At 44.1% G+C, this 18,528-nt stretch overlaps 1 protein-coding gene across 2 annotated transcripts; it reads left to right on the top strand.

Moving 5' to 3' along the window:
- The first annotated feature begins 642 nt into the window (after positions 1-642).
- prdm15 (PR domain containing 15) lies at positions 643-17,116 on the top strand. 2 transcript variants are annotated; one of them, XM_004561636.4, is made up of 24 exons: positions 643-744; positions 1,307-1,346; positions 1,479-1,572; positions 2,384-2,537; positions 2,628-2,780; positions 2,879-2,987; positions 3,076-3,159; positions 3,417-3,626; positions 5,377-5,586; positions 5,684-5,778; positions 5,860-5,947; positions 6,025-6,192; positions 8,979-9,073; positions 9,161-9,292; positions 9,854-9,994; positions 10,095-10,258; positions 10,615-10,694; positions 11,031-11,150; positions 11,259-11,390; positions 11,781-11,864; positions 13,488-13,663; positions 13,760-13,840; positions 14,658-14,879; positions 16,074-17,116. In XM_004561636.4, the coding sequence occupies exons 2-24, from the start codon at positions 1,316-1,318 to the stop codon at positions 16,608-16,610; spliced, it is 3,360 nt and encodes a 1,119-aa protein (XP_004561693.2). In that variant the 5' UTR covers positions 643-744; positions 1,307-1,315; the 3' UTR covers positions 16,611-17,116. The 2 variants fall into 2 exon arrangements, with proteins under 2 accessions (XP_004561693.2, XP_004561694.1); XM_004561637.5 differs by lacking the exon at positions 16,074-17,116 and adding an exon at positions 14,966-15,226.
- Positions 17,117-18,528: the final 1,412 nt, after the last annotated feature.

Below are 18,528 nucleotides of genomic sequence, written 5' to 3'. Positions count from 1 at the left end.
GGCAACTCATTGCCTCAATGGTCCAACCTTCACTATCTGTCCTCTGCATATGTCCAGACTATCACAACTTCATGCAACAACTATGACAGGCCACACAGGCGATCTGTCAGCTGTTAGTACAGTCCTTCAGACATGCCCACTCTGAGTGCTAACATAAGGAGACAACGTTACAGTTTTATTATATAGTTTATCATATTAGAATTTAGTAACTGTGAAGTTATAACAAATATAATAAGTGGGCTTACTTAATCTCAAAAAAAGAGTCCATATTAATCAAAGAAACTCCAAATATTTAACTAGTACAGTTTAGTAACTCGCACTGCTCCACGTGTTTCATCACTTTGCTTATAGAAAGACATTTTGGTATAAAGACAACATTGTAAAAAGCTTCTTGACACTGAAATATAATTTTCATTAAATGTGTTGTTAGGACTGAAACAGAAAGCGAAACGTTGTTGTGACAGCAAACGTTGTCGGAAGTTTGATAAAGTAGTTATAAGCAGCAGCTGACGCTAACATGCTGCCTTTTAGTATTTTGTGCACATTTTTGTTAACTTCTGCAGTTTCTATAAGACTAAAAACTGTTACACGTATGAGGTAGTAGGTCCTAGGTTAGCGCCATTGTGTTGCGCCTACATTTCCCATAATGCAGTCGGGGCTGCTCGTTTCCGGTCCTGCGCCGTTTCTGGAGCGGATTGGAACCCGGAGTCAGGATTTGGTAAATGAAGGGGTTTTGCAGAAAAGGTAACGTGTTTCCCGACCAATACACGCCGCCTTTCTACCAAATGGAGACGCAGTTTGGTAGTAAAGGTGCAGCTGATCCGTCCGGTTCGGTCCGAGTTTACCCGAAACGCCTCCACCACACACTGGCGGCCGTTGAATCGCATTGACTCCGGTTTGGGGGTTTGCGTCTCCGGTCCATCCGCCATGCCGACTGTTCTTTGTTACATTTTAGCAAAGAGCAGCCGCTCAGATCGGAGTTAAAACCCGGCTAGAGTTTGGGAACGACTCAAATCCTGGATCCCGTCTATTCCCCGGGCTGCATATGTTCAAATACACGCGTCAACTGTTTCGCGTAGAACAAAAACCAGCTAATGTTTCCATAAGGCACTAGTGTACAGCCGGTAGGGCTGATGCATTCACGTACACCTGAAGGGTCCCACATTAAACGATGAGCAGGCTCAGAAGTTCAGTTACATCCTGAAACACTCGTTAAAGTACTTCCTTCGTGTAAATGTGCAGTAAAACTGAGTGCGACCAGGCTGCTGCTCTCTGGTAAACATGCAAACACTTTCCCTCTCTGTAGGTTGGCATAATGGCTGAACAGACGCCAGATGAGTTCATCTGTGAGTATGACTCCAGCCCTTACTGTCCCGTGTGTGTGTGTGTGTGTGTGTGTGTGTGTGTGTGTGTGTGTGTGTGTGTGTGTGTGTGTGTGAGAAAGCACTATGAAGACAGATGTGATGTGTATCTGACAGGGTGCGAGGACTGTGGCCAGTACCATGACTCTGAGTGTCCTGAACTTGGGCCGGTGGTGACTGTCCAGGACTCCTTCGTCCTCAGCCGAGCTCGGTGAGTGACAGCTGGAGGTGTCAGGTGGGGGTTTGGGCCATTCTTTGAACTCAAGTTTCTTTCTAAAGATTCAATCAGAGCAAAACCAAAGAAGGAGAAACATCGATCCCTGCTAGCGCTGACGTCCAGTCATCCTGACCTGTGAAATTACAAACCCCATTCATGTGTCACCTTATTGCTGTTCTAGACCTTGCAAAGAGATTGTCCAAGTATCCCACTGTGGGTGGTTGCGTTTCTGCCACTTGCAGCTTCATCCTAAATGTGGAACTTTTTAACTTTAAACATAATAGATTTCTCACTCGATGCTTTCTTCTCACAAGCATACAGCTGCCTTCCTCGAGCCTCAGCCTGCAGTTTCTTTTTTTGTTTGTGTTTTCTCTCTTTCTCATTCTCTGATATTTTGCATCATTGGGGCTTCTGTCTATAATATTGCACAAAATTGCTCAAAAGGGGAGGACACACCATTTTTCAGCATTTTAGCAAAGTAAGCATACTGAATCAAGTGATGCTGAAACTAAGGGATCACAAGAAGGCAGGAGGCTGGCCTTGTTATTGTAAAGACCCTACAATAACCAGATCATCCTCTGTGATCAAGCACTTAGCAACAGCGGCAGTAAGAGTCCCTGTTTTAACAGGAAGAAACTTCTGGGAGGAGTCTGCAGTAACAGGTTGGGGGTCGTGATTGGTGATGATGCAGAGTTGAGATTAAAGAGTGAGGGTTGTCGCTTTCAGCTTTTATCATGCTTTTAGCTTACATACTGAACAGACAGTAATCAGGAGTTTATGCCATGTTGCTCTTTCCTTGGATCAGGTCGTCTCTTCCGGACAGCCTGGAGATCAGAGAGATGGGAAATGGAGAGGAGGGGGTGTTTGTCCTGCACCGGCTGGTCAAGAGGACTCGGTTTGGGCCCTTTGAAGCAAAGAGGGTTCCCCACCTGGAGAAGGAAGGAGCGTTCCCCCTGAAGGTGCACTTAAACCCTCTGCTTTAAACTGTACGTGTGCATGTGGTTTTTAACTTTAACTTCCTTCTTGATCCTCTCTCTGTTGTTGGGCAGATCTTCAAGAAGGACGGTGTAGTGGTGTGTTTTGACTCCAGCAGTGAGGAGGACTGCAACTGGATGATGCTGGTGCGACCTGCCAGCGACCACAAGCACCAGAATCTGACGGCTTACCAGCAGGATGACGAAGTGTACTTCAACACCTCCCAGGTATCTTCCTCCACCTGAAACCTGCGCGGCTCCTTCACCTCTGTAAGCAGACTGATTTGTTGATCCACGTGCATACCTGCCGCTGTTGTGTTTCCCAGGATGTGCTGCCAGGAACAGAGCTGAGAGTCTGGTATGGAGCGTTCTATGCCAAGAAGATGGAGAAGCCCATGCTGAAACCCCCACTTCAGCCACCGCTGCCTCCACCAGGTAGCTTTGGTTACAGCACAGATGCTGTGTTGGGGTACCATGGAAACTGTGAGAGTTACATCTTCTCGCTTTTCTCTTTTTCAATCAGATGTGACAGCTCCATCCGCTAAATCTGAGATCTCAGAGAAAAGTGGAGCCCACATGCCTCCAGCGGCTGAAGACAGCAGCACAGGTAGGATCATTAAAAACACCCACCACCTCCAGTTCACACGTCTTTGAAATGTTTTCCCATATTTTAGCTAAGTTTGTGATTATAATCCTTTTTTTTTCTTTTAACTGCATCAATTTTTCAGCAGCTTTTTGTTTTGGCAGCAAGTCCAGCATGAGTGAACGCCACATGTTCACCCGTTCAAAAGATTCTAAGCTGAACAAAACGCTGCGTCATGATCGCACACGCTGACTCATCTACCCCTTTTCTGTGGATCACAGGCGACATGCTGAGCCACCTCAACGAGGTAAAGACGGTAACGGTGCTTCCAGCAGAGCAACTCCTGCCTCAGGGGGAATGCCTGGTTGGTCCTGATGAGGAGGAGGGCATCTCCCCTGCAGCGCAGCCCAGCCCCAAGAGAGGGCACAGCCGAGGGAGGAGGGCTAAAGGACGCAGGCCCAGTGCTGCAGCTGCAGCAAGCAAAAACAGAGGTGAGAAGAAAGTGAGAGTCAGGCTTGGGCAAAAAAAACTTTGTGAAACATATTCTGGCTTGCAGCGGTTAAATGAAGATGATCGCATGATATTTAGAATGCATGCTGCACCAGTTAAAACACAAAGCAAAAGTAGATCGAGTGCTCCCTCGGTCAGCGCCTGTTTCCTGCACAACACAGCTCAAAGTTTCTGGATATAGTCACTACGTTAAGACGGATCAAATTCAAATGTGTAGCACAGCAGGAGGTGAAGAGCTTGTTCTTTGAAGCGGATCATCGTCCGCTGTTTGGAAATACAGCAGATAACAAGTAATGTTGACCAAGAACAAAGCAACAAGTGTCGTAGAGTCGCGTCTGCACCACAGAACACAGAAAAGACACAAAGACAGTTAATGCATGAAGATCCTGCAGTGCTGAGGTGAATCGCCCAGTGTCAACTCAGACGAGGCTCCTTGTATCCATCCAGCTCACAAAGTCACCAACCAATCACATTCCATCTGAACAAAGATGTGTGCCCACTAAACACGTCGAGCCAGGAATGTTTCGGGTCTCTGGTTTACTTAATGGAAAAAACATATGTTGTCCCCTCATGCAATTATTTTTCCAAAGTGGCAAAACCTGCGCTGTATGCAAATCACCACCAGGGGAAAAGAGAGGGATCTCACGTGTGTCAAGTACTTTTCTACTTTTTCGAGAAGCCAGACAGAAACTCCTCAGTAAGAGTCACATGACAGCCCACCTATAGTTTTCCAAAAAGCACCCCAAGGACGCTCAGACCATGAGAAACTAAGTTCTCTGGTCTGATGAAACAAAGATTACACTCTTTGGCTTGAATGCCAAGTGACAACCAAGCACGGCTCATCACATGGATGATCTCATCCCTACAGTGAAGCATGGTGGCAGCAGCATCACGCTGGGGGGATGTTGTTCAGAAGCGAACTGGGAGACTAGTCAGGGTGGAGGTAAAGGTCAATGCAGCGATGCACAGAGCCATGATGTTGATGTTAACCTGCTAGAGCGCTCTGGACCTCAGACTAGGGTGAAGGTTCATCTTCTAACACAGGGGTGGGGATATCTAAAACCTGCAGGTCAACACACCGGAATCAAATCATTAGTTCATTACCAGGCGTCTGGTGAACTTCATGACATGTTGAGGAGGTCATTTAGCCATTTAAATCAGCTGTGTTGGATCAAAGACACATCTAAAACCTGAAGGACACCGGCCCTCGACGCCTGCAGTTCCTCCACCTCTGTTCTAACAGGACAATGACCCTAAACACACAGCCAAGATAACAGAGGAGTGGCTTTAGAAATTTCCCTCAATGGCCCAGTCACACCCCAGAGTTGAACCTGGCTGAACGTCTCTGGAAAGATCTGAAAATGGCTGTGCACCAACACTCCCAATCCAAACTGCTGGAGCTTGAGAGATTCTGCAAAGAAGAGTGGGAAACCCCAAAAATAGGTGTGCTAGCTTGTAGCATCATACTCAAAAAGACTTGAGGCTGTAATTGCTGCCAAAGGTGCTTCCAAGCTACCAAGGTATCGAGCAAAGGCTGTGAATATTTATGTACATGTTATATTTCAAACAAACTTCATCACTTTGTCATTACAGAGCATCGCATGTAGAGTTCTGAGGTGAAAAATGACTATGATTCATTTTGCAATAAGGGCGTAAAACGATCAAGTGTGGAACACGAGCTCATCTACGGTCGCTCCGTCGACTTTGACGTTGGGTTCCTGATGTGTGCAGATGTGAAGCCCCCACTGGTGAGCTCGGAGCCTGTAGCGTCAGAGGGGGGAACGAGAGCGGCAGAGAACAGCAGCCCACTGAGCACTCCAGACAGCGGGCCTGTCCTGAAGAGGCACAGAGCGAGAGAGCACAAGAAGGTCTACGCTTGCCCCCGCTGCAACAAGGTCTTCCAGAACAGCAGCAACCTCAACAGACACATTCGATCTCATGGTACAGTTGTGGCTGTGATGGCGTCATCTCCAGATAGAGTTCAATTCAGGAGGAGTGAGTATGTTTACTAAAAGGTCCCTTCATGTGTGGTCGGCAGGTGATAAGCTGTTCAAGTGCGATGAATGTGACAAGTTGTTCAGCCGTAAGGAGAGCCTGAAGCAGCACATCTCATACAAGCACAGCAAGAACGTGGTAAGTGCGTTTCGAACGGCCGGATCGAGGGTTTCAGCCGCTCCAGCGGTTAATGACGTCGTGTGTTTATCCCCCCAACAGCCTGACCAAGAGTACAAGTACAAATGCAACACCTGTGAGAAATCTTTTCGCCTGGAAAATGCCTTAAAGTTCCACAACTGCCGGACAGGTAGGTTTGCCTCTTTTCTTTTCCCTCTCGTTTCTGATCACATTTCTAACCATCCTCTTTTCATTCCTTCTCTCCAGACGACAAGACGTTCCAGTGTGATATCTGCTCGCGGTTCTTCTCCACCAACAGCAACCTCTCCAAGCACAAGAAGAAGCACGGCGAGAAGCTCTACTCCTGTGAAATCTGCAACAAGATGTTCTACCGCAAAGACGTGATGCAGGAGCACCACAGGAGGCACGGTTTGGGTGAGTGCATGAGAACACAGAGCAGCGTTTGATTATTAATGCTATTTTTTCACAGTACTAGAATGATGAGAGCAAAATGCTTCTCGTGCTTTTTATGGTTGATGAAAAGCATTACGGGAATAAATAAATCAGAGTATGGATAGTTAAACTCCCTCCCAGGCAGTCGTGCCGCTGGTCTTATCAGTCACTGTGATTATGCAAGACAAAGAGAATTTCCAGGAAACGTCTCGCAGTCAAGTCTGCAACTGGAGACTCTGTAGGCCTGAACCTTTTAAGGTTTTTAGAACAGAGAGATTTTCTGCAAAACACTCCAAAGTTCATGTGTCCATATTGCTCAATCATAGCTTCTTAAATAATCAGGCCCCATCTTATCTTATAGACTTCATAGTACCATATCGCCCCAGTAGAGCACTTTACTCTCACACCGTTGATTATTTAAAAGTAGAATGGGAGGCAGAGCCTTCAGCTTTCAGGCCCCTCTTCTGTGGAACCAGCTCCCAGTTTGGACACCAGACACCCTCTCTGCTCTAAAGATTAGGCTTAAAACTTTCCCGTTTGATAAAGCTTATAGTCATGTGACCCTGAGCTATTCCTTAGCTATGGCACAATAAGCCTAGGCTTCCTTCACCTCATTTCACTGTGTGTGTGCTTACACAACACTCGGCATTAATCATTAGTCGTTTTTAATCTCCGGCTCTTCCACAGTGTCTCTTTTGTCCCGTCTCCCTCCCCTGAGCCGTGTTCTGCTGGAGTTTTTCCTGCTTGCTCATAGGGGGTCGTTTGATTGTTGGGGTTTTCTCTGTATTATTGTTGGGTCCTCGCAAATAGGAAGAGTCTCGAGGCAACTGTGACTTGGTGCTGTGTAAGCAAAACTATTGGTCAGATCTCTGCAGGTTGTTTTCAGAGACCTCTGTGTGTTCGACTCCAGCTGGTTTGATCGGTTGCTGAGAAACATCCCCCATAGCCCGATGCAGCCACCGCCATGCTTTACTGTAGGGGTTAGGTAGGCAATGAGCGGAGGAGCTCTACAAATGTTTGAGTTCAGAGAATACTTTTAACTAGAGATGGACCGATCCGATATTACGTATCGGTATCGGTCCGATACTGACCTAAATGACTGGATCGGATATCGGAGAAAAATAAAAAATGTAATCCGATCCATTAAATATCACGAAAGCACCTCACAAAACTTGCAACACGCCGTAACTCACCTCAGAACGTTAGCACGTCGGAGCAGTATGCATCACGTGATAGAGCAGCTGTGGCATGCGGGACCTGTCGGTGGTCTGGATAGCATGTGGAGCTTCGCTAGCAACCCGGCATTTCATCTCCGACAAAGTTATCCCCGAGAGAAGTAAAGCAAGTGTGTAAGTCCATCTCTGAATGTTTGTAAAGCATTCCTGCGTTAAGCTTAACAAGCAATATATGGAGCGACTGCCTCTTCTTGCTGCTACTTCAATCATGAAACTGCTTAACGATCAGCTGATCGGCTTTTCTGTCGCGAGTCCGTGTCTCTAGTTTGCTTTTGGCCCACTTTGCACCAGAAAGAGGAAACCAGCGGCTGAACAACAGCAGCACGTTTAAGCTTGATCAGCTGTTGTTAGAATTTATTTAATATTACTTTCTACACCAGGATCTTTTTCTACGTAGCTGACGGCTGGTAACTGTGCAGGGGCGGATCTAGCAAAGTTTAGCCAGGGGGGCCGATAGGGCATTAACAGGGAAAAGGGGGCACAAAGACATACTTTTCTTTCTTATTCTCATTTAAAATGTCGAGCTTTTAATAAATAATTATCTGACACCCAAAGTTTTAATTTGATGCAAAATGAATAGAAGTCAATTACTGTATATAGTAACTATTAAGTCTAATATATATACCCTAGTAAGCTATAGTACTTTTTCCTTTGGGAAGGTACCATCTGTGCAGTCTGCAATTTTGTTGAAGAAAGATGTTGAATCTATTTAATATTTCTTGAAAAATAATTGATTTCTGTGCATTTTTTTTCACACTGCATCAAATTAAGGTTGATTACGTCGATTAAGCATCATGAGGTGGAGCGTGAGGGGTGGTTCCCTATTTTTTATTTATTTATTTTTGTTGTTGCTGGGAGTTGGAACCCTATTAGTTAGGTTGCTTAATATTTATGCTAAGTACTCTTTAAAATACCAGAATAGGGAGGATGGTGTAGGTTTAAGTTTATTAGATTGATCAGTATTGCTGAACTATGAAATATTTTTTTTTGCATACAGGTATAACAGAATAGCTTTAGTGTAGTTGTTGTTTTAAACTTGAGTATGAACTTATACAAAATGCAGCAAGATATTTAAAAAACAGTTTTGTTGATTAAAAAACACTATATCGGATTCATATCGGTATCGGCAGATATCCAAATTTATGATATCGGTATCGGACATAAAAAAGTGGTATCGTGCCATCTCTACTTTTAACCATACCATGAGAGCTATTTAATCACTGTGTAGCAAATATTAAGTGATTTGTTGTTTTGTGAGTTTAGCCAGGCAGCAACAAATGATATAAAACAGTTATTTGAAGCCGTTCATATGATTGCATTACTCTGGCATTGTTAGTGGTAATCATATTGAATCTCACTGTGTAAACGATTTCATAAAACTGAGAAGGATTCGACTTTCACGTCTCCCACACAAACACACAGATAACCAAGTCAGAGCTGAGCAGCCTGGTGCATTTTTGCACCGTTTAGATGGATTTCTTCTGTTGGCCCTGACGCTCTTCGCTAAACTAAACCTAAAATCCATACGCACAGGACCAAAGCACATGAAGAGAGAGGAGCTGGAGGCCAATGGAGAAGAAGGGACCAAGTACAGGAAGGAGCCGTCACCCTGTCCCATTTGCAGCAAGGTAAGCCGTCTGCACGCGTCGGCTCATGGCATCACTTCATCGTTCACCTGCACCTTCACTGCAGTGTGTTTCTGTGTGTGCGCACAGGTGTTCTCCTGCAGGAGTAACATGAACAAGCATCTGTTGACTCACGGCGATAAAAAGTACACCTGTGAGATCTGCGGTCGCAAGTTCTTCCGTGTAGACGTCCTCCGAGACCACATTCACGTGCACTTCAAGGTGAAACCTGCAACATTATCAGACCTTTTGAAGGGTTCGTTCACAGAGAAGCTGCTGTTTCATCACAAGATCAAAGAGTTTGTGTATATTACAAAAATGCAGGATTTATGGATGAAATGAATTTCTAGGATGAAAGCTGCACCACTGCTTATTCCACAGGACCAATGACGCATGTAGAGTCTGTTCCACTTGTTTAACAGCGCCGCTGCACATTTAGCTGCACAAATTCAGAACGCTTTTTTGGCTTTGGGCCTTTGAGTACTTGGTTTCCACTTTAATCACACACACAAGGATTTACAAGGATGCCACTTTGACTCAGATCAGGTATCAAAATGTGGTCCATCTCTGATTCAGTATTATAGACACCTGACAGAATATTCTATACATTTACATGTCCTCAGTCAGAATCTCACCATTTCTCTAAATTATAGAGAAGGGGACATATTTTTAAAAAAAATCAGAAGCACTGCTACTCAGATAAGAAAAGATGAACTCAGAAATGCTCAGGTGCTCTCCAGATACCTGGCGTTCATCAGGTTGAATGACATCCTTTTATTTCAGGACATAGCCTTAATGGACGAGCAGGAAAGGGAAGGCTTCATCAAGAAGATCGGCATCTCAGCGGACGACAGTGACGAAACAGACGAGGATGAAGATGAAGATGACCCAGAGCACCATAAATATAACTGCAAAAAATGCCAAGTAAGCAATCGTCTGTCACGGAGAAACTCTGCAGTCACATGGAGCTCCACGTATCCCTGTGTCCCACACAAATAACACACGTCCTGCTTCTTGTCTCCAGCTGTCATTTGCAAAAGGAAAAGAGTACCTGAAGCACATCATGGAGCAGCACAAGGAGAAAGCCTACGGCTGCGGGATCTGTAACCGACGCTTTGCACTCAAAGCCACTTACAACGCTCACCTGGTCATCCACCGAGAGCAGCTGCCCGACCCTTCGGTGCAGAAGTAAGACAGTAGGAAGCAAGCAAGTACAAATGCTAGTCACAGTCTTGTGAGCCAGCAGAGAAATGTATAATTGTATAAAGAAGTACTTTTGAAATCTGGCGAGGAGAAGAATACATCTGATTCCTTTAAATATGTTCACGGGAGGAAAGATAGTAACATTTGCGTGCAGCAGCCATTGAGTGCTAGTTACTAATCATCCATGCATGTGAGAGCTGAAATTGCTGACTTGCACCTAAAAGGAAATGATGTCATTTTTAGCGCAAACTGTGTATTTTTCAAAATAAAGGTACTAAATAACTATGAAGTCAGAAAAATGTACAGAAATCATTTTCAAATAGTTTCGCTCTTTCCTAAAGGTACATCCATCCATGTGAGATTTGTGGGCGAATATTCAATAGCATTGGAAATCTGGAAAGGCACAAGATCATCCACACAGGTGAAGTGTTTATTCTGTGGTCAGTGCTTAACAAATTTATTCGCCTACCACCCAGCGTAAGGTTTTTAAATGAACACTACTGGTAATCAGCAAAATGTTTCATCCAAACGCTAATCCCACAAGATTTTAATTGAAGTCACATTTTTAATGCTAAAATGTGTGTTTTTATAAAATAATGGCATAAAAATGTTCCTCTGTTCAGCAAAGCAGCTGAAAGTTGTAATCAAGGGCAGCACGTCAGTAAATGTACTTCCTACGCTGGCTCATACTCTCACAGGGTGAGTCTGTGCAAAGGTAACGTCACAATTAAAAAAAGATGTTTGTTCACTCATCCAGGGGTGAAGAGCCACGGCTGTGACAAATGCGGCAAATCGTTTGCAAGAAAGGACATGCTGAAGGAGCATCTCAGGGTGCACGACGACAACCGAGAGTACCTGTGCGCCGAGTGCGGGAAAGGTCATCGCACGCCTCATTGCTCTTTTCCCACCGTGTAAACTGAACGAGTAGACTTGAACTGGTGGTGGTTGAATTATTCTGAGATTGTGTCAACGTTTGCCTGCCCAGGTATGAAGACCAAACATGCTCTGCGGCACCACATGAAGCTCCACAAGGGCATCAAAGAGTACGAGTGTAAGGAGTGTAAGCGCAAGTTCGCCCAAAAGGTCAACATGCTGAAACACTACAAGAGACACACAGGTGAGTGAGAAGGCGTGCGTGTGCACGTAGAGCTCATTTTAATGCATTACCTTAGTCTAACACACACAGACACACACATACATATAGCATAAGCATGATGGGTTGGTTACTCTGTTTTTCCATGTACACGTTCAAACACACACCTGCACTAATGCTCAGTCACACACCCACAGCCGCTGTAATTCTTTTTGTCTGTGCAGCCCCCCCACACTGTCTTTACCCTAATTGTCTTGATTGTTCTCACTTGTCTCTATTGCAGTAAGAAAAAGTGTTTGTGTGTCACAGACATGAAGGATGTATACTGCAAAAAAAGCACTAAAAACCAAGCACACCTAACAGAGAATCACGTCATTGTCCCTCAGTGCTTGTTTTGTGTCACCGTGCTTGCAGGTATAAAGGACTTCATGTGCGAGTTGTGTGGAAAGACTTTCAGTGAGAGGACCACACTAGAGACTCACAAGCTCATCCACACAGGTATTTCATGTCACTGTGGCGTCATAAAACCAGACTGCTGTGCATTACTCGGTTATTACAAGCTGAACATGAAACTCTTTCATCTGAATCTACTTTCCTGCTACATTTAAATCAGAACATTGTAAACAGGACTGGACCAAAGCAAGTGAGAGGCTGATAAAGTCACACAGAAAGCAACTTATTACTTACAATCTTCAAATGTAATGCCATATGTAGTAATGTAATATCTTCTTTTAGTCATAATTTAAAGTGATTTTACCAAAAATAATTTTAGCTGTTAATGTTAACTGTTGTGGTATGAAAATGTAAGTTAGCTCTTATTAGTTGTTGATGAATAGAGGAAAGAGGAACTTTTGTTTGATCCCAAAAATAAGAAGGTTGACTTAAGTTAGCATAAAGGCTAAAATCAGTTTGGTCCAAAGGTAAACTTGCCAAAAAGCCCGTGACATGCAGCTGCTGCCAGGACCTTATGATTTAAGAAGCATGTTGTATCCTTTCATGTAAACGCCTGCTATTTTTGGACTGGAACAAATACTAGCATAATGTTAGCTACATGGTGCTAACTAAACAGTAGTTTCAAGTTTTGTACGGAGAAACAGTGTAGCCACATTTACCCATAATGAAGTTCTTTGGCTCGTGCTCCTCAGCCTTACATGAACATGTAGAAAGTGTGCAGTTATATTAAGAAGAAAATAACAGAAAATAGCAGTAATAATAATAATACTGATGATGATGATAAAAGAGAAAAAGAGAGAAAAAAATTCTCTAAATATTTAATAGTTAAGACAAGTTGGTATTTGCATGTTGTGCAAAACTTGTGCAACGAGCATTTAAGTGGCATTTGTTGAAGTGACAGTGTGTAGAGTCCTGTAGTTGTAGTGAGTGTGTAATGGTGTGTGCAGAACGGCAGCAGCTCGAAAGCCTGATGGCTTGTGGGTAGAAACTGTCTCTGCGTCTGCTAGCGCGGGTCTGGATGCTCCTGAACCGCCTGCCGGACGGCAGGACTGAGAAAAGTCTGTGGCTGGGATCGGAGAGGAGCCGCTGCATCTTCCTCACGCAGCGCTGTCTGTAGAGATCCTGCATGGCTGCCAGTTCAGTCCTGGTGATGCGCTGTGCTGTCCTCACCAGCCTCTGCAGAGCTTTGTGGTCCAGAGCATTACAGCTGCCGTACCAGGTGGTGATGCAGCCAGTCAGAGTAGTAGCTACACCTATGAAGCAAAGTTACAAACAATTTTTAGGAAAATGTGTTTTCTTTCTTAAACAAAAGTTTAATAAGACGGGGAAGGACTTGGAGATTTAGTAACTGAGATTGATACATTATTGAGCAAAATTATAATGGAGTAAATAATTTGTTACACGACTCGTTACATTACTTTTGCTCCATAAATTGACCTGAAACACATTCACATAATTTCCAGTTCTGCTGTTCTACACACCAACATATATCCCTATCAAAGTCAGAACACACATGTGATCTTTCATATGTATGAACACAAATCCAACAACACAAAGCAAAGATGCTTTGGAGTGCATTACACACAACATTGAATATGATAGGGTTTAATTTGGGGCTTCATACTAGCTGATGCTGTCGAGCTGACCTCTCCTTCTCTGCTGCTGCAGTGGGTAAGACGTGGACATGTCCCACATGCGATAAGAAATATCTGACCGAGTACATGCTGCAGAAGCACGTCCACCTGACCCACGAAAAGGTAGAGGCCCAGTCGTGTCACCTCTGCGGGACAAAGGTGTCCACTCGCGCTTCTATGAACCGACACCTGCGACGCAAACATCCCGAGGTGAGTGGGGTCAGACCGGAGAGGAAACGACCCATATTACAGCACTCGAAAGGCAGACTCGGCCTGAAATGCTGTCCTTCTCCTATATGCCTACAGGTGGTGTCTGTGAGAATCGACGAGTTTGATGATCTTCAGGAAAATTTGTCAATGAATGAGTCATCGATCAGCATTGTGCAGGTTAGAATAAAATTCCGGATTTCTGACACCACAGACCAAAATCCAATTCATTGTATTTTGGTCTCGACCAGGCCTCCACCCATCGTCTTCAGATGGTCCAAAATGCAGCTGCTCGCCTGCTAGCTGGTACCAAACGGAGAGAGCGTATAACCCCAGTTTTAGCTTCTTTACACTTCCTGTCTCCTACAGGATCCAATTTAAACTTTTACTTTTAAGTCGCTTAACGCCCGAGCGCCTTCTTACCTGTCTGAGCTCCTCTCTGTTTATGCTCCAGGAAAAACCACGAGGTCTAGCTCAGAATAGATGCTGTCCATCCCACGGACTTGTCTCCAATCTCGTGGTCATAGATCCGTCTCTGTGACAGATCCCAGACTTTGGAAAAGTCTCCCCCTAAATATTAGATCTGTACAAACACTTGAGCAATTTAAATCACTACTAAAGACACATTTTAATGCCCTGGCTTTTAACACACTCTGACCCAGGCATTCTGCTCTTATTTTAAATAGTTTTAGTTATTGTTTTAATTCTTTTATTGTCCTATTATTGTTTTATATTGTTATTATTGTATTACATTGTTGCTTTTTAATGCCATTTTTATATTGTTAAGCACTTTGTGCAGCATCGGCTGTTTGAAATGTGCTATATAAATAAATTTGACCTTTGACCTTATTGGCAAACGAGGTGGTTTTAGGGAGGCGTAGCTATGGAAACACTGACAAACAACAAGAAACCATATTGTCTAAGTATGTCTGTGGTGTCAGCTGCCTTAAAATCTGCATTTTTCTGTACACTAAAGATGTTTCACTTCCTTCTGCAGCCCTCTCTGACCATGGAAAAAGACGGGATGTCTCAGGAGCGGCCCAGTCGACCTTCCCGACACCCCAAGAAGAAGCAGAGAAGCTCAGCTGAGCCGGAGCTCTCCGAGTCCGATGAATACGTTGACTTTGCTGAGCCAAGGCACGAAGCCATGTCAGAATTCAACGCCGTCATTGTCGGTGATGAGACTGAGACGAGCTCTGCTGTACAGAGCATCCAGCAGGTACGTGTGCACATTTCCTCCAGAAGATTCTGCTTTGTTGCTACAATAACGTGTCCAATTTCTTTCCCCCCGAACACCACGATAAGTGGATAAAGGCAGGCGGCCTGATTAAAAAGGAAAACACAGACTGAAGTTTTTCTCCCTGAAGAGCCCTTAAGTCACCCACAGCGGCTGGCTCGACATTGCCGATGAAAGGCAGAATAAATCTGGATTTGCACTTGTTTTGTTGATTATTTGATATGAAGTCATCATTTAATAACTGTGGCATTTGTCTAAAAATGTGGCAGTTGTCTAATAAAGGTTTTTTTTGAATGGGCTATAATGTTACATAACCTAATAAATTGCCGACTTTGGTAATTGTTGACCTAGTAGTTATGACTTCATTGGGAATCGTAGGATAAAATGTGGATCTGTTGAGTAAAGCAGGTGTAAAATACACACAGTCAAACCACAAAATGATTACATTTATAATATACAATTGTTTTCCTGCTGTTAAGACAGTGTTATGAAATTACACAGATGCAGTGCAACGCTTGAAGCCACAATTGACAGCTAAGGCTTTGTGATTACAGATGTGCTCAAACACATTAGACCTTTAACAATTTTAATAATATAACTATACAAACTGGCATGATGCTTAAATAGTTTGATTTAAAAATATGCAATAAGACGTAGTTTCTAATTTTATTTATTTATTTTCCATTTTTCAGATGTGTTTACTACATTATTTCTGTCTGGGCCACTTGAGTCAATATCAGACTGTTATTCCAGCTGCAGTAATTTATATTTGGCCTCTGTTCTGGAACTTTCCTAACATGTGCAGTATGGAAAGCCAAGAGGCCGGGAGAGCGGCAGCAGCAGCAACAACACATTTCTTCCTGTTAAAAGGGAGTTTTTCCTTCCCGCTGTCACCAAGTGCTTGATCACTGGGTGGTGTCTAATTGTTGGGGTTTTCTCTGCATTATTGTAAAGTCTGTACAATATAAATCACCTTGAAGTGACCGTTGTTGTCATTTGGTGCTATGTGAATGCAATAAAATTCAGTTCATTCAGCTCGCTGGCTGAGCTTGACTCACGGCCTCAGCCAGCTGCTGTTCCTCACAAACTTAGATTATAACAACAGTGTTGTGCTTTAGCGGCAGATGAGCTGCTTTCATCATCGAGTTGCAATTGATTCCATTGTTGCCGTTTCAGGTGGTGGTTCTGACCGACCCCAGTGCTCCATCAGCCTCCTCCCCCAACAGTTCAGTGGGACTGACCAACATCACAGTCACACCCATCACCAGCCACGCCCCTGCCCAGTTTACCAGCCTGCAGCCTGTCGCCGTGGGCCACCTGACAGCCAGCGACCGGCCCCTCACACTGGACAACTCCATCCTCACGGTCACCTTTGACACAGTCAGTGGCTCCGCTATGCTGCACAACCGGTCTGCAGAACTCATCCCAGAGACTGTAGGTCCTGCTGGAAGCGGGACACCCCAGTCCGTCGCCCATTTCATCAACCTCGCCACTCTGGTCAACCCCATGGGCCACCAGCTAGAGGCCCCGACTCTGGCGTGGAGGCCTGTACCTGCAGCTGAGGGCAGCCAGGTCACTCCAGTGGTGGAGGGTGCACAGGGGGAGAGTCAGGAGGCCCAGAGCCAGGGCTCAGATCCAGGCCGGCCCAGCCAGAGCCAGCCAGCCACCCCTCAGCAGCAAAGCAGTTCTGCGCAACAGATGTTCAGCTACTGAGCAGACACTAGGGGTGCAGGTCACCTCACACAGATACTGTTACATAGTAGAGTAGATTTTTAACAAACTGTACAAAGTGATCACTGTCACCCAGATGCCTCTCCAGCCCAATGGAAGCAAATGGTATTGTCATATTTTTTAATAGTAAAACGGAAAACAAATTGTCAGTTAGTGAATCTGTTTTTGAGAAAATGAGGAAAAAATGTGCATTTAGCCACAATCACTGACGTCTGAAACCAAAGCAACTGTTGAATATTCTAACGCCTTATCAGCCTTGGGGGGGAAATGCATGTTTTTGAGATAAACCTGCTGCTTGAACAATGAGATGTGGAAATGCACCAACATGAAAAGCAGATGAACTTTGTGACAAAGTGAAAATACGTTGACCACATTATAATAACACATGGTATTTGGTGTATTCCCTAAAGCAGCTGAGTGCTGAACATGATTTTCGAATGCTGTAAACTAATTATTGTCAACCTGTCTGAAATAAATATTGGCAGCCATTTTTAAAAATGATATTTTTAAAGAAAATTCATCAGGTCGTCCTTTTTGTATGTTGTCAGTTGTGACTGCAGCTGCAGAGAGCGCCTGATGGCTGGGCCTTTGCCCATGTGGCCTGGCCAAGTGCAGCCTGAAAAAGCCATATGGGCTCACCCTCCTGTAGGCCCATTTATTGTGGGCAGTCTAAGGCACACCTGTGCAACAGTCATGCTGTCTAATCAGCACCTTAATATGCCACACTAGTGAGGTGGGATGCAAAGGAGAAGTGCTCACTGACAGAGATTTAGACAGATTTGAGAGTAATGGTTGTTTTGTGCATGTAGAAAATGTTTCAGCTCATGAAAAATGGGAGCAAAAGTGTTGCATTTATATTTTTGTTCAGTGTTTCTACACTTACACAACACATTTTGACACTCTGTTGAATGCTTTTATTTTCAAACTTGGCAATCCAGGAAGTATAGATTTTATTTGAACGAATGAGAAGGTTTTTCGCCCATGAAGCAGTTCAGCAAACATGTAAAGCACCAAAAATGCACTTTAGGTAGTAAAGTGTTTAAAATAACTAATTACTGATGAAAGACTCGCTCTAGTTTCCTTAATTTAATTTAATATAATATAATTCAGCCAGAGAGGAAACAGAAATCATGAGCCTGAGGAATACTTTATGCAAAACACTCGTGGAGGGTTGTGAACAGAAACCAAACAGCCACAGACGGTATCAACTACGTGAAGAATGGCGCCATCTCGTGGCCTCTTTCTGTCACTATAATAACTTCAAAACTTTGTAAAAAAAAATGCTTCACCTGTAAAAGTTTCAAAGTGACGTTTTTTCACCAGCAGAGCAGCTTCAGTCGATGACGTCACTGAGAGAGTCAGAACGCACAACTACAAAGTTAACCTGTGACGTTCATCACCATCATTATATTTGGATAGTTGGTGGAGACATATCAGTTAACAGTTGGCAGCGTTCCTCACAGCATTCAGTGGTGATTAGTCTACATTTACTCCGCGTTTTTAAAGAGCTAAAAGATTTCACAGCATTTTAAGGACTGTGTCATAACTCTGGATAAGTTGGAATCCGTAAAGTTTGAGAGCTGTGCTGCTTTAGTTTCCTCCAGACTGTGTATCATCCCAGGAGAATGGACAGAGGAGACAGACTACCGATTCAAAGTGAGTGCGTGATAGGTTGGAAGGCTACTATTATTCCCCATAGGCAGCAGAGATGGGCAGTAACGCGTTACTTGTAACACGTTACTGTAATCTGATTATTTTTTTCAGGTAACGAGTAAAGTAAGGGATTACTATTGCAAAAACGGTAATTAGATTACCGTTACTTTCCCGTAGGAACGCTGCGTTACCACGTTACTAAAACCGTGATTTTTTTTGCGAGAATGTCTCACAACAGTGAGGTAAG

Source organism: Maylandia zebra, linkage group LG10 (assembly GCF_041146795.1).
Source record: "Maylandia zebra isolate NMK-2024a linkage group LG10, Mzebra_GT3a, whole genome shotgun sequence".
NCBI lineage: Eukaryota > Metazoa > Chordata > Actinopteri > Cichliformes > Cichlidae > Maylandia > Maylandia zebra.
The sequence above is the reverse complement of the archived record's forward strand: the minus strand, read 5'-3'. Positions and strand labels throughout refer to the sequence as shown.